At 32.9% G+C, this 16,460-nt stretch overlaps 1 protein-coding gene across 1 annotated transcript in view; it reads right to left on the bottom strand.

Moving 5' to 3' along the window:
* Nucleotides 1–11,316, bottom strand: part of LOC136817758 (enhancer of filamentation 1-like) — a 42,200-nt gene extending 30,884 nt beyond the window's left edge. Inside the window, exon 1 of the mRNA XM_067074077.1 lies at nucleotides 11,140–11,316. Within this exon, the coding sequence (XP_066930178.1) occupies nucleotides 11,140–11,142 (3 nt within the window). The 5' untranslated portion in view covers nucleotides 11,143–11,316. The remainder of the gene's footprint in view (nucleotides 1–11,139) is intronic.
* Nucleotides 11,317–16,460: the final 5,144 nt, after the last annotated feature.

Raw genomic sequence — 16,460 nt, 5'->3', positions numbered from 1 at the left:
TTCAAAATTCGAAGCTCAAAACCAATTTTGGTTCATTCGGAAAATAAGTCAAACTTTTAAGTCGGTTATAATACAATACTTCCTCCTTCTCCTGACTAAAGTTCATGACCTGTTAATAGGTCAAGCGGCTTTTCGCGGTCATAGGTGATTCACTTAACTCTGTTAAATGAAGCATGAACATTTTGGAAACAAGAAAGTTTTTATGTTTTGAATATGCCTCCACATTCTCCACTTCCAAAGTATTCAGCAACTCAACACAGCTTAAATCTTAAATTGCACAAAGGTGTCAAAAGTCAAGAACTGTAATCTTACTCACTGACCTTTATATATCCCTGGACCAAGCTATATCCGCCATTTTTGATTGGAGTTTTTTTGGAATTGGTACCTGAGAAGAAGCCATTGCAATGTTTAAAGATTAACGTCTAACGGCGCTACATCATCAAAAGTATTTGGGGAAATAAGTAGACCTAGGTCTCTCGATGCATTCACACCGCTATTGAGTAGTGCCGCCATTAGGGTACCACTTAAAAAAAAACACTTATTTCTCAGTTTTTGGCTAATTTTGACCCCGCAAAATAGAAGAGCCTCTTGGAAATGGTTTTTAGCTCATTTTGGGCATTTAGAGGTCCTGATTTCTCCATTTCTAAGAAATATAGCATAAGTTCTACACAAAAAATGAAAAATGAGGTCCTGAATATTACGCGGTGTCTAGAAATCATAGGCCAAAACCACATCTTCGCGAAATTTCTTCCCTTTTTGAGACCAAATATCTCACATGGGCCTCCTTTCTACATGTACTAGTTATGATTTTCTGATAAACAACTGGACTTACTTTCATTTCCACAAAAAAATTTCATGGTGCAACAATGGGTGTGGCCTCTGCGGCCATTTTGAAATTGTTTAAACTCCGAAATGTTATCACTTTCACGGCCCATAATGGCTGCGGCCCTCCCTTTCACAAAAAATCTTTTGAAGAATTAGATGCTATACCCCTTCCCCTTTCCATATCTAAAAAGAAACCCATGGTACCTAGTCTCATTGAGTCAGAATAAGTCCTAGAGGTGAGTCTGGTTTATTAAAATTTCATTCCTGCAAACTCCCTAGCAACGGGTTGTTTACCCATAGCAACCGCACTTTAAAAGCTTAGATAAAGTGCTGAGATGTTTCCGGTTGGATAGGAAATGTTCAGACTTGATTTTAAGTAAGTACAGTTCTTTTGTCAAATGAAAAAGAAATGTAATAAATCAGTTAGTGACTTTTAAATAATGCCTAGAAATATCGCTAAAAATAATATACCTGATATATTTTACCTGAAATAGTGTTAATGAAGAAAATTAATGAACAAATGATGTAAGATAAGGTTTTGACTTTGAATGCTTACTAAATGTTTTTTGTCAAGTTTTCAATTTTTATTTGGTCTTCCTTAGAGACAGATAAATGCCCCCTTTGGCTGACGGGCAAGGGTGCAGCGATCGAGCAAAGAATTTCGTTTGTTGAATATTTAATCTTTTCTTCTTTGTTTGGCCATTTGAACCAATTCTTGCCAACAGTTGAAGCATATTCCATTGACCATACATGATACAAGGATATTGTCATCAGCAACATAAATTAAAGAATTCATTTCAAATTATTACAAATCAATTTATTTTGATACATCGTTAGATTTATACAGCACTATAACAACTTTTAAACATCTTTTGAACTTATTTTATGGATTATGGATAATTTTAATAGACTGTACCCACCTCTTCTACAATTCCAGGGTACCAAATTGATTCAAATAAAACAGCTACCCAATCTCCTTTTTGCCAGTTAGCTACCATTTGCCTAGCAATGCTTTCAATTTTGTCCTCACATACATCATTGAGCTCGACAATAACAAGCTCTTCTTCAAGGCAGTTTTCGTTTTGTATTGTCTCTGTGAAAGTTGTCTTCAATGTACCCGCTCTTTTCTGTTTACATCATCTGAATGAATTTAAGAATTTGCGAGTATCCTTTCATATTTTGTTGATAATAATTTATACATTGAAATGTTGATATATTTAGATAAACAAACTCAGTAACTAAAAGTAATTATTGTTAGGGCAGCATATCAAAAATCGATTTATCGAATTTTGAACAAATTTTTGGAAACAAAAACCCTACATACCTTGAAAATAAACTTCGAATTTGCTGACTTGTTACATACTCGTCAGGGTGCAGTTTGGTTCTTAGCCTGTAATGGGCTTGTTCTGGGCTCAACTTCTTCCCAGTTTCCTCACCTTCCATTAGTAGCTTCTTCTGCTTGATGGAATATCGAAAGGTTCTTCTCCTTGGAAGTGCCCATCCACAGATATTTGTGAATTATCTTAGCCCATTACAGGCTAAGAACCAAACTGCACCCTGACGAGTATGTAACAAGTCAGCAAATTCGAAGTTTATTTTCAAGGTATGTAGGGTTTTTGTTTCCAAAAATTTGTTCAAAATTCGATAAATCGATTTTTGATATGCTGCCCTAACAATAATTACTTTTAGTTACTGAGTTTGTTTATCTAAATTAGGGTGTATGATGAAATGACTTTTTTTCAGAATTGCACTTTGGACAAATTTTTCTGGTAATTTAATCTATTCTAAGACTTTCTGTGAAAAAATTAATTCAAATTCTTCAAAATTGACCGTTTGCCCCAGGGTTTTGTAAAATCGATATTTTCGAAAATTTGCGAAAAACAGGGTTTTTGCCTGAAAAAAAAACCTAAAACCAGCTGTGATGGTGCTGCAGCCTTAAAATTGGGCCTAAAATGTTTCTTGGAAAAAAGTAGGATTAGAATGTAACAACGATATAGCTCTATCATACATGAAAATTATTAAAATTAGGTTTTTAGGCCAAAAATGACCGAAAACGCGAAAAAATGGGGTTTTGCCTGAAACAAATCCTAAATCCTGCTGTGTTGGTGCTACAGCCCTGAAATTGGGCCCAAAATGTTCCTTGGAGAAAAGTAGGATTAGAATGTAACAATGATATAGCTCTATCATATATAAAAATTACAAAAAATGTAGGTTTTTAGGCCAAAAATGACCGAAAACGCGAAAAAATGGGGTTTTACCCTGCGAAAAAATCCTAAAACCTGCTGTGTTTGTACTACAGCCCTCAAATTGGACCCAAAATGCTCCTTGGGAAAAAGTAGGATTAGAATATAACAATAATATAGCTCTATCATATATAAAAATTACAAAATAATAGGTTTTTAGGTCAAAATTGACCGAAAAAGGCAAAAATTACTCAAAATCGGGATTTTCAGTGCTTAAAGCAAATTGGATCAATTTCTGACACTCTTAAAGTGCTTTAAAGTGATAAAAGAGATGTTTCATTATATATAATCTAGTACAATAAGCTATCCTAATGTCAAAATTGAGCAAAAATTTGGGTTTATAAGGGATTTTTTATCAAAAAATGATGTCCGTAATCAGTTGGCTTGCTATCTTCGGACAGTCTCTGGCATGACGGAGATGTGCAAATTTCTTTGCGCAGGTTCTGCACTGATTGGCATCCATTTGAATGCACTATTCATGAGTATGCTTCTTGATTTATGATCACCTTGATTTATGGTGACACCTTCTAGTCAACTTTTAGTCATCTTACCACAATTGTATCAAGATTTGTGCAGTTACGTTATCAATGATTGACATGACACGCTGTGCTCTATCAATGCAAACCTTTTTTCTTTATCTCCTTAAAGATGCAACTTCACCACATGGAGTCAACGTATGTCTCAAATTGAATAAGTTTATTTCAGAATGTGACCAGCCTCTGATGGAAAGCTATCTAAAGCAGATCAGTCAAGGTCTTGGTTGTATCATGAAAAAGCAGCGTGGAAATCAATATGGTTTTGGTGATGATGGCAACAGTGACTTACACATTCTGAATAATATGGATGAAAAGATGCTGGGTGATCCAGATGCCACGAACACAAAATCAATTGAGAATTATTTTGGAAACCTTGATCGAGAGATTAAGAAGGCTGGTTCTCAAGGGTTCGACAAGTGCTGTGATGATCTCATAATAAAATATGATCAAAAACAAAAAGAATTGATAGCCAGCAATGTTGATGAAAAAGATGCAGCCAAGCTACCAACCAGCAACAAAGGTTATCAGGTGTGTATCTGCTTGCAAAAAACAAAGGGCCAATCACTACAATTGAAGAGCCTGACATCCTGGTTCAAGACTGGAATGGTACAGAAAAAGGGATTAAAAAAAGCATTGGATTTGGAGATCAGGTTCAGAAAGTTCACCTTTTATAAAGTGAAGACGACGTGTCCCTTGTTTAAACAACGTTGCTTAACAGTTGAGCAGAATGTGAAGAATTTGACGACTCTAATCACATCTCAAGTGGAATTTAGAGTTTTAGCTCCAGCTGACATGATGGATCTTGAGAATGCAATCAATAATAATGCAAGCACAACTGACAATGAAGCAGAGGTGGAAGGAGAGCAAGATGAATTGATGGATGGTATTACTCAACACGATGAACAAGAAAGTTCTGGAGGAAAAGAGGTAACTTTAAATCTTAAACCCACCTATTCCATGAACCTTTGTGTTTTTCAGGATAAATGAATTGATTTACCAATCAGAGGAGAAACAAGCACTTAAGTTATCATTTCAATATGCTGTAGATTTCAAAGTTTATGTATCATTTTCTTCAAAATATAGGTTGGAAAGGCAAGAGATTCAGCTTGGCCAAACCATTCGAGGATGGTTTTTACCCAGGTTAGATTTTATTTCATCTTTAAGTATGCATAATACTGTGTTGAATAATGAAAGAAACACCTGATCTTTTACTTAGTAATGACATTATTTTTACTTTTTAGGTGAAGTTGTGAGAGTTTGTACAGAAGATGTGAACTGCAATTTCGTGACACCTGTTAGTGTAAATGACCAAATGAAAAGTCTTTGGAAATGGCCTTCGAACTCTGACAATGTAACCATACATAGAAACTCTGTAGTCCCGTCAAGCCTTGCTTAGAAATAAGCAAGTTCAGCACTCACAGAGTTATTATCTTTGAGATGACAAAATAATGTTGATTTAGTGGGAAAATTTTTTTTTCTTTTTGCTAAGTTTTTTTAGTTCTTTCAGTTCCAATGTTGGCTTTGTTAAGATTTGAGATTAAGAATGAGTTTTGAGATTCATAATTTTTAGAAATTAGCTTGTTATTTTAACAGTTCAAATAGTTTTCTTTCATTATGCCAAGTTTCAAGGTCTTGAATTTGAGCCTTTAAAAGTTATGAAAGCTCAAAAATCGCTATTTTCCGCTATTTTGGGGGTATTTTTGATAAAAAATCCCTTAAAACCCAAATTTTTGCTCAACTTTGCCATCATGATAGCTTATTGTACTAAATTATATATAATGAAACATCTATTTTATCACTTTAAAGCACTTAAGAGTGTCAGAAATTGATTCAATTTGCTTTAAGCACTGCAAATCCGGATTTTGAGTAATTTTCACCTTTTTCGGTCAATTCTGACCTAAAAACCTATTATTTTGTAATTTTTATATATGATAGAGCTATATTATTGTTATATTCTAATCCTACTTTTTCCCAAGGAGCATTTTGGGTCCAATTTGAGGGCTGTAGTACCAACACAGCAGGTTTTAGGATTTTTTCTCAGGCAAAACCCCATTTTTTCGCGTTTCCGGTCATTTTTGGCCTAAAAACCTACATTTTTTGTAATTTTTATATATGAGAGAGCTATATCATTGTTACATTCTAATCCTACTTTTCTCCAAGGAACATTTTGGGCCCAATTTCAGGGCTGTAGCACCAACACAGCAGGATTTAGGATTTTTTTCAGGCAAAACCCCATTTTTTCGTGATTTCGGTCATTTTTGGCCTAAAAACCTACTTTTAAAATTTTCATGTATGATAGAGCTATATCGTTGTTACATTATAATCCTACTTTTTTCCAAGAAACATTTTAGGCCCAATTTCAGGGCTGTAGCACCATCACAGCTGGTTTTAGGTTTTTTTTTCAGGCAAAAACCCTGTTTTTCGCAAATTTTCGAAAATATCGATTTTACAAAACCCTGGGGCAAACGGTCAATTTTGAAGATTTTGAATTAATTTTTTCACAGAAAGTCTTCAAATAGATTAAATTACCAGAAAAAGTTGTCCAAATTAAATTTCCAGAAAAAAAGTCAATTTTTGCCATTTCATCATACACCCTATCTAAATATATCAACATTTCAATGTATAAATTATTATCAACAAAATATGAAAGGATACTCTCAAATTCTTAAATTCATTCAGATGATGTACACAGAAAAGAGCGGGTACATTGAAGACAACTTTCACAGAGACAATACAAAACGAAAACTGCCTTGAAGAAGAGCTTGTTATTGTCGAGCTCAATGATGTATGTGAGGACAAAATTGAAAGCATTGCTAGGCAAATGGTAGCTAACTGGCAAAAAGGAGATTGGGTAGCTGTTTTATTTGAATCAATTTGGTACCCTGGAATTGTAGAAGAGGTGGGTACAGTCTATTAAAATTATCCATAATCCATAAAATAAGTTCAAAAGATGTTTAAAAGTTGTTATAGTGCTGTATAAATCTAACGATGTATCAAAATAAATTGATTTGTAATAATTTGAAATGAATTCTTTAATTTATGTTGCTGATGACAATATCCTTGTATCATGTATGGTCAATGGAATATGCTTCAACTGTTGTCAAGAATTGGTTCAAATGGCCAAACAAAGAAGACAAGATTAAATATTCAACAAACGAAATTCTTTGCTCGATCGCTGCACCCTTGCCCGTCAGCCAAAGGGGGCATTTATCTGTCTCTAAGGAAGACCAAATAAAAATTGAAAACTTGACAAAAAACATTTAGTAAGCATTCAAAGTCAAAACCTTATCTTACATCATTTGTTCATTAATTTTCTTCATTAACACTATTTCAGGTAAAATATATCAGGTATATTATTTTTAGCGATATTTCTAGGCATTATTTAAAAGTCACTAACTGATTTATTACATTTCTTTTTCATTTGACAAAAGAACTGTACTTACTTAAAATCAAGTCTGAACATTTCCTATCCAACCGGAAACATCTCAGCACTTTATCTAAGCTTTTAAAGTGCGGTTGCTATGGGTAAACAACCCGTTGCTAGGGAGTTTGCAGGAATGAAATTTTAATAAACCAGACTCACCTCTAGGACTTATTCTGACTCAATGAGACTAGGTACCATGGGTTTCTTTTTAGATATGGAAAGGGGAAGGGGTATAGCATCTAATTCTTCAAAAGATTTTTTGTGAAAGTGAGGGCCGCAGCCATTATGGGCCGTGAAAGTGATAACATTTCGGAGTTTAAACAATTTCAAAATGGCCGCAGAGGCCACACCCATTGTTGCACCATGAAATTTTTTTGTGGAAATGAAAGTAAGTCCAGTTGTTTATCAGAAAATCATAACTAGTACATGTAGAAGTGAGGCCCATGTGAGATATTTGGTCTCAAAAAGGGAAGAAATTTCGCGAAGATGTGGTTTTGGCCTATGATTTCTAGACACCGCGTAATATTCAGGACCTCATTTTTCATTTTTTGTGTAGAACTTATGCTATATTTCTTAGAAATGGAGAAATCAGGACCTCTAAATGCCCAAAATGAGCTAAAAACCATTTCCAAGAGGCTCTTCTATTTTGCGGGGCCAAAATTAGCCAAAAACCCAAAATTTCGGTAAGGCCATATCTCGGCAACCGAAAGGAATTTTTCAAAAAAATTTTCAGGAAATGTTTTTTTCATTATTCTGAGCAAAATACTCAAAAATGAGGAAAATCTAAAGACATCACTTCCTCACTTTGCCCAGATCTCTCAGAAAATGGCTCTTAAGAGAAAACTCCCAGCCTCTTTTGGAGACCCATCAAAATGTCGATCTCAGAAGATGAAGATTAGATAGTTATATACTATTGACGCTCTCTAATTCGACGTTCTGTCATTCGATATACTCCATTATTCGATAATTCTGACAGTCATAGTCAACGAGGAATTCTTATTATTGACGCTCTACTATTCGATATCCTGTACTATCTGATGAGAATCTAATTCCACTAGACAATCGAACAAGAGAGCGTCAACTATTTTTGATTGTTGATATGGGAAGTGAAGATCCCTTGATGGGGCTGATCGAAGACAGTTTGACCATAACCTTTAAAAATTGAATCCAGCTGGACGATTAAAACAGCTAGAATGAAGTTCTAAAGAAAAACGGCTATGACTTAACTTTCACTATTTCACATTTCACAGAATTTCACTATATAGTGACGGTATACTTTTCTAAACTTCTCAATACATGAAATTATGATTCAAAATAGCAAAAGAATACCAAGCGTCAAGTAAGTATCAACCATCAATCCAGACAAGTATAAAGACTATGAAAAAAAAGTCAACTCTAACCTACACGTTAAGTATTTCACAATCAATATTTAAAAAACTTTTTGAACAATATTTTCTCAAAATAACATTGAAATATCAATAGAGAAACTGTTCAAAACTGTTTATAGACACCCAAACTATATTTTCAAAAACTTTTCCTCTTCTTCTTTCATTAATTATTGAAATAAAATAATACATTTATTTTGAAATTTGCTGACTCGACAATCGATCATTCATATATGTCTATTTTGAAAAGTAGTGGACTTTCAAATTATGTTGCCTCGTCATTTTAAAAGCTGTCTGGAGAGTAGAGCTTGCAAAGATTGAATATGATATGTGAAAGTTATATAAAAATATTGAAATTAATCTAATTTAACGCATCAAAAACACACCCCAAAAACTGACACAAGAAATATATTACCTATCAAAGTCAAAACAAGCTTGAATACGCAAAAAAACCGCAAAAAGATAACGGGAAATTTTTTTCTTTTTCCGATCAAAGCCTTTTTTTTACGATTGTTACGTAAAAGGGAAAGGGAAGGAAAAAATACTAAGCAACAGTCATGGTTATGTGCAGTAACCATAAATGTACCTGTCCAATAGATCAAATGTACCGAACTTCGAGACTAAAAGTTTCTACATATCTCACTGACCTTTATAAACTCTGGCCCAAGCTATATCCACCATCTTTCATCGTAGTTTTTAGAAACATTGTAGCCTAATTGTAGGTTTACTCGATGTGGGTCAATCTATTATTCGATGAAATTTATCGGTTTAAAAATATTTCACCCATATCGAGTAGTGGTACCATCAGGGTACAACTTTCGTAAAAACTCCGATCAAAGACTTTCTTTGGCTGTTTGCGGGATAGTTGAAAGTCAGTGCCGTTTTGATCCCACTAAGCAAGAATACAGTAGCAATTGATGATGGCCATGCTCCTTTCTGAAAAACCCTTTAAAGTTTGACCTAATGAAGGTAGTTTAAAAATGATTCCCCGAGATCAAAAACGCTGATCTAAGTTAAACCTTGACCCTAAAATTGGGGTCATAAATTACACGGTCTCAGAACTCAGGACTCCAATCCAACCATAACATCAGATGTAAGAACTAAACTAATTTCGGAACGATGGAGTAAACTGATATTATTCTAAACATCTCAGAACAGGATCCTTAACATAAATAAAAAAGTCTTTCATTTAAGGATTTGTTCCCACATTCCCATACAAGCAAAATACGATTGCATCTCTCAAAAAAAGTATTTTTCTTTTGCGATGCAAGATTACAAATACATACCAACAAACAAACACAAATAAACAAATCACTAAAAAGGACTTTGATCAAACAAAAACACTTTAAGAATCGCAAAAAGAGATTCTTTGTATCAGATGACAGGAAATACTGTGCCATACGCCACCTTATTAAGAAATCCATAAAAAGTAATATCTACACTTTTGAGTCCGAACATTCCATAAGATAATACACGTTTTTATAATAAGAACAAACTACATAAGAACATAAGGCTTCGATGGCCAAAATGTTAAGAACAAGTTAAGAATATTTTTAAGGCTTTGTTGACTCAAAAACACTCTATTTCTTAGGAAAATGGCCAAAAATACTCAACAAAATGGTCAAAATAAGAACATGCTAAGAACATTTTTAGGCTTAACACTCAGAAAGTTTGGATGTTCTTATATAAAAAAACGTATCTTGCATCAAAACGATAAAAGCTTTTTATAAGAACATCGAAAATTTTCAAAGCCTACGGATCTTCTCAACTTGTTCAGTTCTAAAGCCTAAACATGTTCTTAAAATGTTCTTAATTCACCATTTTCTATAACATTTTTGTGCAATGCCCTAAAAAAATCGGGTGTTTAAAGTCAATTCTGTTCTTAATATTTTGGACATCGAAGCCTTATGTTGTAATATAGTTTGTTCTCATATAGAACGTGTACCATAAGACTACTTTTCCTGTCTGAACTCGTTCAACATTGAATACAATTAAACAGGTTATCATGTGATTCTAAGCAATGTTTTTTTATCTTTTGCTGTGTTATGCAGTGAAAACATTTATGTTTGCTAAGTTTTCTTCGTCATTTGTCACCAAGTTTATATCATCCTCTCAAGAGTTTAGAATGCTAGCCAAATAACTGTTCATGGTTGGCATACTTTGATTTATGTACTGGCATTTTCAAATCGAAGGTTGATTCTTTCTTGATACATACTATTGAAGGTAGTCGGTGTTTAGGACAAACTTTGTTCACACGGTGCGTTTGTTTACACCACCTACCTTTGAAGAATGAGAAATAATGTTGGAGTCTACCAGGAAGACTTGACGACAAAAAATCTGAAGTCACTGTAATTTACATTTCAAAGACAAAAGAATTTTGACGTTATTTATTTGTTAATCATCAAGGGTTGGTAGGTGCATTGCAGTGGTAAATCTGATGTGGTTCACATCGAACATCTTTTTTCGAATGATCAAGAAGGAGAGATGTGACGAGTGGTCTAAAGTATCAGCACCAGAAACAAGGATTTCCTGGCTTGAGTTCCAGCTCCTTCCAAGGTTCCTTTCAATTTGAAGATTGGAACACGCTAAGCAATCGAGAGCTCCTAATACAGGGTGTACCAACAATGCAACATTACTCCCTCCCTCAAGCTTGTAAGTTTTTGAACACCTTTTTATATCAAGATAGTTCTATATTGATAATGCAAAGGAAAGAAGGCAAGACTTACCATTTTGGGTTTCTTCTTTCACTCCTTGATGATGAGGAAAATTTGGCGAAAACTGCATCAATGTTGCTGTAAATCAACTTCCATGGTTGCGTCACCCTGATCTAATTATCGATCAAACCATATCAAAAGTTTTCCAATTCAAATTTAATTTTCACTAATAATTCTTTTGATTGTCCTGAAAATAAAAGGTATATAAATCATTAATATTGTATTGTAAGACCTCACTGTTAGACCTTTTCAATATCAGACAAATTCAGCGGACTGAAGAGAAGACTTGCAGGATTGTTTTAGGCAAATCCAGTTTTATATAAGTTTTAGTGCGAGCTTCTATAAATTCGAACACATTATCTGGCCTGTTGTTGTACTCTCGCTAAATTGAAAACGAACTTTTTTTGAACTACAAGAACATTCAATTTCGTTCTATCTTTGATGTTTAGCTTTCTTGAACGAGCACAACAAATAAAAACTTTTATCACCGGAAACATTTTCGTTGCTTGTCATTTAAAATGACCAAAAAGTCCTTTGGTGTATAATCATCTAACTAACTATAGTCATGTCATCTTTAAAGGTTTTGTTTTTAAATAAGAGTGATATCGTTTGCTTACTCATCAATTTTAATTCACAAGCTTTTTCACATTGGATTGACACGGATGCAGCAAGATTGTGTCTGATATGAAACGGAAACACTTATGTAAAAACAAAACCTTTAAAGCAAACCAATAATAAGAGATAAGCTTCATAGTATGAAATACGACAAGAAGACTCATTATTGAACTCAATCCTGACTGTAATACCAAACCCTTATCACTGTACGTTTTAGATTCGTGAAACAAACAATTGCCAAAACCAAAGTTCCATCTTAATAAACCATCCAATAACTAACGCAAGTTAAAATAGTTGGTGTGGAAGTCGAGGATATTTTTTCATACAAATTCTGTTAAATCTCATTTTCCAAACACACTGCATATACTCTATTGCTGAAACAAAGCAATCTGCGTATTATAAGAGAGTCAGCGTTAAATCATTGTCATGAAATCAAACTGAATAGTGCTCGATGATTATAAACAAACAAGATACCAGAGCCAAGTAAAATTTTAAAATTTCAAAAGTTTTCTTTCAATAAAAGTACATGAAAAGTACAAGTACAAAGAAAACTTTTAAAATTTGACAGTCAGCGTTATTAAAATCGTGGTAGTATGGTAGCAAATAGAAGTACTTATTTGAAGCAAAAGGACTGAGATAACACCTTCTTTCAAATCAAAGCGAAAGATATGAGAGGATCTGTATCCACAAGAACTAGAACGTCACATTAAACTAATACAAACAAAACGTGAAGAGGTATCTATGGAATTTCAAATCTAAATTTCATGGTCTTTGTTATTAAGAGATTAATTAAAATGATATGAACCTCATCATTAATGAGTAAAATGGTTTTCAATTTGTTGCTAGTCTGCAGTTGATAGGAGTACAGCAGCGACGTCCGTCCTATGCGATAGGCATAGTCCCAGGCATTTGCAGTCACGTCCTATACGATAAAGGTGCCAAGGCCTTGCAGCTATAATGTAAAAAGTACGAGTAAACCATTGCCCGGAAAAATTATGATGAAACAGAAAAAATAAATAAAGAAAAATCAATCTAATTACTTTATTTTCAGAGTACTGTTTAGAGCTACTGGATTTGATCAATTGACTGAACAAAGGATTTCAATATTAATGTGGCTATTCCATAGACAATAATCTTTATTATTAATGGAATATTTGTTCCACTTTTGTTATCCAAACTGTACAGCAGAGATAATTATCCATAATATTTTTCCAATCAGATTATATTGTTTCAAATTATTATACATACTGTAGCTCAGAGATCCCCTTCAAAAGGCTTGAGCCAAATGATTTCGACTTTGCTTCTTATCATTCGTGATGGAAGAGCAAGCTAAATATCGGATAGTTAAATAGAGAATTGAAGAACAAGCTCTTTTTACATTTACAACCTGTAGAGGAACCTCCAATTATTCAAGGTCGATTTCATCTGTTTTTATTGGAAATGTGATCTAAAAAAAAATCCAAAATTAAATGCAGGAAAACAGTTAGAGAAAAAACTCAGGAGTAAATCATTAATTATTTATCCTTTCTTGAAAAACATGGTTTTAGGAAATTTACTTAAGAGTTGTTATCAGTCATAAGCGGACTTCAAGACCAGTTAAAATTTTGAGATTTTACTCTTTTCTTTTATTTATAATTTTGAGACTTACTTATCCTAATGTATGATCCAACAAATATATAAACAAACTTTATTCTATAATGACTACACTTTGGTGACAGTAAAAACAAGGAAAACACTTCCCAACTCATTATACGATTCAGAAAACCTCTTTGAACATTTTTTAGCACTGACCATAGGCTCACTTATATAGAATCAAATCAAATGTAGCAAAAAATAACAGAAGAAAACTGAGAGAGTTATTATCCATATTTTGAGCTCTCGTATAACAAACATATCACAAAAAGAAAATTTTTGATATAATATTATATCATAGACAAAACACAAAAAAATGTCTGATACAATGAAAGAAATTTCTTGATTTCCTTCTGACAGATCTAATTACCTCTAGTAGATCAACTAATTTGATTTGCACAATAGTATTATCAAATCTTTCTCCATATACACACAAACTATATTATAAAGAAGTTTCTTATAAGAACATAACTTGTTTGTAGATTATGGTTATTTCAAGTGTGCTTTTAAAGGTTTTGAAAACAGCTGACCCAAGTAATTAATTCAATCCCAAATGCATTGTACATCATTGCTATCGTCATGGAAAACTGAATAATGTACACTTTTTGGTGAGATCAAGGCTTTTGCTATAGTGATAGCTGGTGCAGCTAATTGTCCCTGAGAGTGAACCAGCAAATTATAAAAAGTTTACAGATATCGAAGAGTCGGTATTCAGATTTGGCTTGGTAATACACCAGGTCATCTGCAAAGTATTCTTACCTAAATTATTACCCCATATTCCATTTGGAAAAGACAGTTTAATTTTGCACCACTTTTCTGATTCAAATACTGAAATGATGCTTTCAAGCCAACTAGAAGACATCTAAAAAACACCTCATCTAAAAACTCATCTAACATCTTATGGCAAAACACAAAAATGATTTAAAGAAAATGATAAAAATAAAATCTCTAGATTTCACTCAACACACATATATCCTCCCTTCTTTTACAGTGTTGACATGAAATAGTTAATAAAGCTTTAAAATTCACATGTTATAGGGGAAACCATAAATAAAAGGAACAAAATTTTGACATTCTATAAAAAATTGTTTATTCAATAATGGCTTTTTTTAGAAAAATGAGCGAACAGTGAGGTTCTATTTTCTCCAGTAATTAGCAAAGAGTAGAAATAAATAGAACATGGTGTGCTTACTAAGGTAGATTCTTTATGGTAAAATAGGTTTGAGTTCAGTCAAATTATGATTATGATTTGACCTAACTTTAAAACCCAAACAAAAAATGGATATCTTTCGATAAAACTGAAAGAGATATATTTAAAGACTTATAAAAGGATTCTTTCAGTTTTGATCACTCAAAAAAAGGATTCTTTCAGTTTTGATCACTCAAAAGCTAGCAATAGTACAATCATTGTATTAGAACACTAGTCTGGAGACTGCGAAAGTCTATTCAGCAGTAAATTACTTCACATAACTATCAGCTTTTGCAGCCTCTAAAAAGCCTCATTGAATCCTTTTTTTAACATTTCATTTTAAATTTTGAGACTTAAATGCTTTTGAAAATGTTCCACTTTGCTTTCATAAAAAATGTAACAAAGGATAAATACAAAAAAAACATTAAACAAAGTCTCTCACACTTAATTTTCATCCACAAATACCTACACTACATACAACATAACTTCAGAAAAATCAATTTTATTAATGACATTCCATTTAGACACTATTAAAGCTGTTGTTAATGCGCAACACTAATCAATTTCCGCAGATATTGTTATAGAAACAAATGAAATTCAAGGTTTGTGACATCATATAGAGAAGGTAATTAATTTTCCTCAAATCAACTTCAAATTATTGTCAGTATACATTCTGAAATCAAAATCCCCATAGTCTCAGACTGGATAGGTTCAGGACCATAGCAAGAATTTGTGTACACTCAAAGCAAATGGAACTCAACTCTCACATATTCACTTCAACTTTAAACAAATTCTTGTTTTGATTGTCATTTTTTAACCAATACTTCCATTTTTTAAGTAAAAAGTTAACGTTGAAACATTTGAAAAGATATATTCAGAGAATAATAATTTTTGGGGAAATTGGAAAAATGAAAAAAAACAAAGAAGAAAATAATAAAGTCCTTTTAATATCCTTTGATGTTAGAGGCTTTAAAATTTTTGGTAGATATAGAGGTACTTTGAAGCTAAAAATTCCAATAATTGGAATTTCTTTGGGAATAGGAAACTCGATTTGTTTAAATAGTTTGTTTAAATTTGACATATCTATTGAGACAAGGTGAAGCGCAATGTTGCAGATAAAATCTGTGTCTTGACTGGACTGGCCAACCTTAATGATTATAAGGGTACAGTCTGTTTATTGCGACTCTTTTAGAATTCAAAATCACATCAGTGTGTTAATGTTTTTATCTTAATTCAGAGTTTGCTGTCCCTTAAAAGTTTTTGCTGTTTTTTCTTTGAAAATGAAAAAAATGATAGTTCACACTTCCATTCCTGAAAGATAAATTACACCCTATCCTTTTCCGAAGAGAAGGATTATATCAGAAGCATATTTTCCTTTTTTTTGGCTAAAAAACGTAATATCCTGTGGTATTATTTGTCTTTATAAATATTAACATACCATCAAAAAGGGTTGAAAAACTGTCCTCCATGCTCTGACCTGTATGTCAGTCTGGTAAATTTTAATAGCCTATGTAAGGAAAAGCTACTTAAGTTAAGCAAGTTCCCTACTGAAAATTTTTTTTTTATATTTCTGGGTGCACAGGTCTGCAAAGCAATTTGAATATGATGCACAATCTCATCCAAGCTAACGACTAAAACATAACATAAAGTCTGCTAGCATTTTAATAAGTGATCTTGTATTAAAAAAACTTTGTCTTCACAGGTCGATATTTTATTCTCTACATAAAAATTTTTAAGTTATTGGCCCCAAAAAAAAAAAATCATTGTTTTCTTCCTTATTTTTCATCTTCATCTTCAAAAAACTTTGAAGGTGATGCTTCTAAAAATTGAAATACTAAATCTTTTAATTGGGAAATGGAAAATAGTATAAGAACCAAGCCAGGGGACTGTTGATATG

The sequence above is a fragment of the Clytia hemisphaerica genome, unplaced genomic scaffold (genome assembly GCF_902728285.1).
Source record: "Clytia hemisphaerica strain Z4C2 unplaced genomic scaffold, Clytia hemisphaerica genome assembly, whole genome shotgun sequence".
Taxonomy (NCBI): domain Eukaryota; kingdom Metazoa; phylum Cnidaria; class Hydrozoa; order Leptothecata; family Clytiidae; genus Clytia; species Clytia hemisphaerica.
Note: the sequence above shows the minus strand (reverse complement) of the source record. Positions and strands in the feature narration are given on the sequence as shown.